This window comes from Cuculus canorus, chromosome Z (assembly GCF_017976375.1).
Source record: "Cuculus canorus isolate bCucCan1 chromosome Z, bCucCan1.pri, whole genome shotgun sequence".
Taxonomy (NCBI): domain Eukaryota; kingdom Metazoa; phylum Chordata; class Aves; order Cuculiformes; family Cuculidae; genus Cuculus; species Cuculus canorus.
This window is the reverse complement of record NC_071441.1, coordinates 69,628,566-69,635,700: the sequence shown is the minus strand read 5'-3', so window position 1 is coordinate 69,635,700 and position 7,135 is coordinate 69,628,566. Positions and strand designations below refer to the sequence as shown.

General features: G+C 48.9%; 1 protein-coding gene across 2 annotated transcripts in view; it reads right to left on the bottom strand.

Annotated features, from left to right (window-relative positions):
* Positions 1-167: 167 nt before the first annotated feature.
* The window catches only part of LOC104064316 (aquaporin-7), a 31,187-nt gene continuing 24,219 nt past the window's right edge, over positions 168-7,135 (bottom strand). For both annotated transcript variants that reach the window (XM_054054526.1, XM_009566639.2), the window contains exons 4-7: positions 6,519-6,656; positions 5,679-5,797; positions 2,628-2,845; positions 168-1,846 (exon numbers count right to left, since the gene is read on the bottom strand). In XM_054054526.1, the coding sequence (XP_053910501.1) occupies positions 1,687-1,846; positions 2,628-2,845; positions 5,679-5,797; positions 6,519-6,656 (635 nt within the window). In that variant the 3' untranslated portion in view covers positions 168-1,686. The remainder of the gene's footprint in view (positions 1,847-2,627; positions 2,846-5,678; positions 5,798-6,518; positions 6,657-7,135) is intronic.

The following is a 7,135-nucleotide window of genomic DNA, read 5'->3' as shown; positions in this document are numbered from 1 at the left end:
TCCTCCTGAATGATTGGGTATTTGTTGCTTTTGGAAACAAGGATGTGTGATAAGAGCAAGGTGAAGGGTGAATTGTGTGAGGGTTTTTAATGCAGTGGAGAAACCCTCACTGAGAAGAGCTGGGTTACAGGTTTTTTTAGGTTATTCCATCTTGAGCTGTTCTGAAGTTCCTGGCTCATGTAGACCAAGACTCAGCTGTGTGACAGCTGTTCCACTTCTGGTCAAAATCTCTGTAGCCATTAGCCCCACGCGTGCTTTGCTGGCTGCTGGCCCTGCCCAGGGCCCACCGTCAAGTATAATTGCTGCTGCCTTCTGCCACCCCCAAGCAAGAGAAAATCTTCTGATGCTCTTCAGCCCTCTTAAGCTGATGCATGTCTTTTGCTGCCCATAGACCTGCTGCAGCTGTTCTACTAATATAAAAGCAGCACTAATGAGGAAGCAGTGATATCAGTGCCAACTATCCCATCCCATGCCACAGTGATACAGTAGCAATTCTTTTGATAGTGAGATATGAATGATTATTAGAGCCAGTAAATGCCATTCTCTGGAATTCTGTGCAGGAATGATTCTCTCTCACTTGCCTCTCTGTGAGATCTCTGTTGTTTGTTCATGGTACCCAGCCCTGGGAATGCAGTCATATGCTTGACACATACCATACTTGCTTATGTACTTTCTGAAAGAGTTAAGACTGTTGTCACACACACTCCGCTGGGAATAGACAGCATATTATTATTGATATTGTTTTACTTTTAATCCAATGATGTCTCAAACTCATAAACCTGTTGCTGGTCCAATTCCTCATTTAGATGAAGGTGGCACAATTCCTGCAGGACCTAGGCAGCCTATTCGCTATTTCTCATGCATTCAGAGTGGATGAAGGAGGGGTCTTTTTGCTTCTTTGAGCATTTGGGGATGCTGCCACAGAAGCTATCTGAATCCTTTCATACAGTGGCAGTTATTTCATAAGTCTAATCGGTAACCTACATAGTTCCATGATGCAACATATTCCAGCAGAGCTGTGCCAGCATTCAGGAAACCTTGTAGTTTAGTTCACGAATTTTTTTGGTGCTTCCTAAATGCTCAGATGAAAAAGAAAGAAAAAAACTAAGCATGAAAAAAATCAGGTTCAAGTTTCAGATTGTCCGTGCTCTTCTTTTCCCTGTGTTCTGCCAAACTAAGTGTCAGGGTGGCAGTGGCAAACGGAAGCAAGCCTAGGCACCTGATCCATCAGTGTAATGTCTAACTCTTGCTGAAGAATATTCCAGATTGGAATTTCTTTCAATTAAGTTAATTAAGAGGTTTCTTCCACTGCTAGATCCTGTATTTTGATTTCCATACAGGTATCTGGAGTCTTGCAGCTCCAGATTTGCAGCTTTGCTTTTCTCTAGGATGCGATGCTTGGATTCTTTCACAGATTTTTACACAGGGAGATCAATCAATTTCTTTGGGTCACAGACAGGCCTAACCCTACCTGTGTCTGCCCTGTGTCTCAGAGACCCAGTTTGTCTGGTTAAACATAGCTTTATTGAAGGCTAATCCCTCATTTCTCCACCTGCGAGGCATGGAAAGAGTGTGCTCCAGCTGCCCCATTGCACAAGCCCTTATCCCCTTGGTTGCCAGTTGACTATGAGTCCATACACCCACATAGGCTTTGCTGTCAGGCCACTTCCTTGGAGTGTGTGGCCATCACAGCGTAGAAGACTCCAACGCTGGCTGTCCTTTCTCATTTCCACTTTCCAGGACAGGTTGGTTGTGAAAATCAATGAAAAGTTTGTAGATTAAAGCACCAGCAAGACTTCCCAGAATCGGAGCTGTGACTGGAACCCACCACCAGTGATGTCCAGCCCTAAAATAAAACATAGAAGAAGCAGCTAGTGAGCCAGACGTACCACTGTCCTGCCACCACATGGCCCAGCGTGAAGTGAGCTGAGCCTGCCTGAGCAGGAGTGAGCTGTGTCAACAGAGGTGTCCATTCCACCTCACATACTGAGCCCTGCAATTGGCTTATACAAATTCGCTACCCACCACTATAATTGCTGGAGGGAGGGTCATTTTCCCCATCATCCTAGAAAAGTGGCTCTGTACTGTCTGCAGCTTTCTTGTTCCCCTGCAGAAATAGTCTGTCTGATCCCAGTGAGTGTCAGACAGACAGACTGCACACACCTGTTTTCCCTCCCCATTTCCAGTAACATCTGAATCTCCTCTACCAAGCCCTCCTAGGTAATTTCTGGAAATTTAATGAAAATGGACAGCCGAAACAGGAGACTCTGCTAATGCTCTCATCTTAGAAGCCATAGTGTGGCACCATCTTACTAGACAGAGGAGGGCAGGGTTTCATCTCCAGGTACAGACATCTAAGTTTTGGAGACCTATTCACCAATCCAGCTGTAAACCAGACTGAAGTATCTGAATGGCGAGATTAATCCACTTCTGGAGAATTAGTGTACCCCAAATTTTGTGTACGTAATGCACAGGGCTTCTCTGCACTCAAGAGAGAATGGAGAACACACTTGGCAGTGATACCGTCACTTGGTCCAAAGGAAAAAAGGACTTTATGAGCATTTCATCTTGGGCTTATCCCTTCTGCTTGCGAGGTAAGCAGTGTAAAAGCACAACAGGTCACTCACGTGAAGACATCCATTCCCCAGCCAGCAATTGCTGTGAAGACTCTGGGGGGCAGGTCCCGAGAAGGGTTTATGGCGTAGCCTGTGTTCATCCCCATCCCTAGGCCGATGCCCAGGACCACAATACCCACGAGCATGGCCTGCGTGCCTTTCAGGGCTGCGTTGTTTTTCTCATCATGGATGATCAGAATGCCCAGGATCAGCATCACTGTCGCCAAAAACTGCAGACGCAGGAAAGAGGGGACAGATCAGGAGACAGTAATAGTGAAAGCAGAAGGATCCTGCAAGGGAGAAAGAAGACGACTGCCCAGAATGGAAGAGCGGGTGGTATTCATGGTCTGATAAGTCAGGGAGGAACCCAAATATTATTCTCTCCTCACAGATGAACTGAAGAAAAGTCTTAGACTCTTTTTCCTAGGAAAAATATCACAAAAAATGCTCTAGGACTGATATGAACTTCTCAGCGCAGTCCTCTCCCAACACCTTTCATTATGGAGATGGGTTATTTTAAGTACATTTCATCTAACAGAGGCAGAGCCATAAAAAAATGCCAATGAGACAAATCTGATCCTCCCTAGGGGGAGCAACGTCTTATATAGCCTGTTGCATCAGCCCATCCAGGACTAAAAACAGATAACAGATTCTTATTTAGGAAACTGAAAATCCTATCTTTGACAGTACGTAACTAGATTTGTAGATTTGCAGTGCCCAAGACATCAGGAACTGGTCTGGATAGAGGTGATGACTCATGTCCCTTTCTGCTTCAGAAAATGCAACTGGAGAGCCTTGGACTGCTTGCAGAGATGGCAGCAAAACTGGAAAATCTGCAGCTCTTGGCAATGCACTGTCACTGTTTTTTACTTTCTTGTGCAGCAAGGATGCTGCATGCTCCACAGATGGCTGAGGGATCAGATCCCAACTTTATGCTTTCCAGCTCTCACAATCCTCCTCATCATGCCCACACAATAGTTTTGTCAGCTCAGAGCCAAAAGCACAGGCTTGCTGAGATTTTAGTTGGAAGTGAATCTTCCTTCTACAGTGTCCCAGTGCTCCACATCTCCTGCAGCATCCCTTTCCTATTTCTGGGCATCTGGACACTGTGTTGTAAGCTGGGAATAACTGTACACAGTCTAATTTGGATTGTTTAAATCCGAGAGGTTCAATCCAGACAGGCTGTGCTCATGTGAAGACAGTCCCAGGCCCTCTGTGCCTGCGAGAGGCAGCCAGAAAATCTGCCTGGGAGTGTGGAGCAGGTGTAGGATCCAAAAAGGGGTAGAACCGTTCAGGGAAATGCCTAGAAGCCACAGGAGATAGTTCCTGCTGTAGCTCAGCTTCTCACTTCCCATCGCTTGGGCTGTGTGCAGGGAAGCTGTTTGGAAGGCACTGAGACCAAGCTGCAGAGCACCCTGCAGGCATTACCTTTTAGACTTGCTCAGCCACCAAGGTGCCTTGGATCCTGCCCGTCAGGCACTTGCCCACCTGTACAAACCCAGGAGTTAGAGGAGCAGAATAAGGCTCCCATGGTCCAAGAGGAGGCGGTTAGACACTTCCTTGCCCAGATAGACACCCACAACTCTATGGGGCCGGATGGGATCCACCCAAGAGTATTGAAGGAGCTGGTGGATGTCCTTTCCAAACCCCTTTCCATCATCTTCCAGCAGTCCTGGCTGACTGGGGAAGTTCCACTGCACTGGAGGCTGGCTGATGTTGTACCCATCTACAAGAAGGATTGCAGGGAAGATCCAGGGAATTATAGACCTGTCAGTCTGACCTCAGTGCTGGGAAAAGTCAATGAAAAGGTGATCTTGAGTGCTATCATGAAGCACATGCAAGAGAGCCGGGTGATCAGCCCCTCTATAGCCTGGACAGGCGCACACTCTCCTGGGTTGAAAACTGGTTGGATGGCCGGGCCCAGAGAGTGGTGGTCAATGGAGTTAACTCCAGCTGGAGGCCAGTTACAAGTGGGGTTCCTCAGGGCTCGGTACTGGGTCCAGCCCTGTTCAATGTCTTTATCAGTGACGTGGATGAAGGCATTGAGTGCACCCTCAGCAAGTTTGCAGATGACACTAAGCTGGGTGGAAGTGTGGATCTGCTGGAGGGTAGGGGGGCTCTGCAAAGGGATCTGAACAGTCCGGACTGCTGGGCTGAGACCAACGGCATGAGGTTCAACAAGGCCAAATGCTGGTCCTGCACTTGGGGCAGAACAACCCTGTGCAGTGCTACAGACTAGGAGAAGTCTGGCTGGAAAGCTGCCTGGAGGAGAAGGACCTGGGGGTGTTGGTTGACAGCCGACTGAACATGAGCCAGCAGTGTGCCCAGGTGGCCAAGAAGGCCAATGGCATCTTGGCTTGTATCAGAAACGGTGTGACCAGCAGGTCCAGGGAGGTTATTCTCCCTCCATACTCAGGACTGGTGAGACCGCACCTTGAGTACTGTGTTCAGTTCTGGGCCCCTCACCACAAGAAGGATGTTGAGCCTCTGGAGCGTGTCCAGAGAAGAGCAACGAAGCTGGTGAGGGGGCTGGAGAACAAGTCTTATGAGGAGCAGCTGAGGGAACTCGGGTTGTTTGGCCTGGAGAAAAGGAATATGAGGGGAGACCTTATTGCTCTCTACAACTACCTGAAAGGAGGTTGTGGAGAGGAGGCAGCTGGGCTCTTCTCCCAAGTGACAGGGAACAGGACAAGGGGGAATGGCCTCAAGCTCTGCCAGGGGAGGTTCAGGCTGGACATCGGGAAAAAATTTTTCACGGAAAGGGTCACTGGGCACTGGAACAGGCTGCCCAGGGAGGTGGTTGAGTGACCTTCCCTGGAGGTGTTTAAGGGATGGGTGGATGAGGTGCTGAGGGGCATGGTTTAAGGAGTGTTAGGAATGGTTGGCCTCAATGACCCAGTGGGTCCTTTCCAACCTGGTGATTCTATGATTCTATGATGGGCTCCTTGGAGGAGTGGCTGTGGTTGTGTCTGCACACGTAGCACTGAGCCCCCTGTAGCAGACCTGTAGTAGCTCCTGTTACAACCCACCTCCTCCTACCACACCACAGCAGTCCTCACTGACCTCTGAGAAGAAGCCCCCGAGCAAGGATACATAGGGAGCGGGGTAAGTGGAGAAGATCGATGCCGTGGCATTTGGTCCTGTCACTGTAAAGTGCCCACTGGTGTAATTGTACAGAGCATCTAGGAAAAATATGTAATATGGAGTTAGCACAGAGTACATCACACATGGCACGTACACAAGTCCACCCATTGTGGCCAGCATGGACACCAATCAGAAGAGAGGCAATGGGAGACATGCTGGAGGTGACACACCCCTCACAGGGCATGATATCATTGATATCTGTTACCTGCAGACTTTGGTCTGCATCGCTTCCTTACACCTACCAGCTCCCTGTCCTGGCTCCAGAAGCTCAGGGCAGGCTGGATACTCCAGCTGCACTGGAAGCCTCCACCTCTCTGCCCCTTGGAGACTGGGACATGCTGGAGCCAATGTGTGGTGGGTCGTCTGCTCACAACTCAAAACGGCAGATAACTGCTGTGCTGTTTTCCACAGACCAGCAGAGTTTCCCAGAGCTCCAGTGGTTCTAAATACACAGTAGTCCACCTAACTCAAGCCCTTGCAGACCCTGGGAACAAGGGCTGGCAAAATGCAGCTACTGGTCTCGAATTGAGTACAAGTTTTGGCAGTGGGAATGCCCTGTGTTCTGCAGGTATCATTTCCAGAGATCTCTGGGTCCTATTCTGGCCTAGAGCTATGAAGGTCTGTCCCACAAGCCAGGAGCTCACCCTCCTAACCCAGACGTTGTGCTGAGTTTTGTGAAAGGAAGTATTTCTGACAAACTGTGAGTTAAGACTGAAACGGTGCGCAGAGCAGACCCTGTGATGAAAGACACAACCATACCATAGTAGAAGCCAAAGACGGTGGCTGCTGCTGTAAAGGAGCCCAGGAACTGGCCGATCACATAAGCTGGGAGCTTTCTCCAGGGGAGGTTTCCTAAAATGCAGTGTGTAATGGTGATGGCAGCATTCAGATGAGCTCCTATGGAATCACAGCAAAAAAAGAGTGGCCTCAGCACTGATGCAGCTGCTTTGGAGCATGCCTCACACCCCACAGTGACCACCCAGACCTTATTTAAGAACGCCAAGAGTCTCCCTTCCACACAGGCTCAAAACTGACCTTCCTTCCCTGGGCGGCTGGATGGTGCAGGGCAGAGAGCTCCTAGCTTTCATCTGCTAAAAATTCTGTAGACCACAGACTGCATCCAAGTGATCTCACCTGTCAGAGATACCTCTCTTGGCATGGCATGAGTTTCTCTGTATAGGCTTCTTTATTCAGCTTAAAGGGAACCCTGAACTTAGACACATCACCTACCTTTTATATGGCTACGGGTAGATGAGGCAAATCTTACCCCAAATAATTGCAAAGCCTTCTGAAAAAAAAATCTGAGAGGCAAGGAGAACTTCCTTCTGGCAGAGCTGAGCACCCCAGCTGATGGGAGCTGTGGAACCCTAGTACAT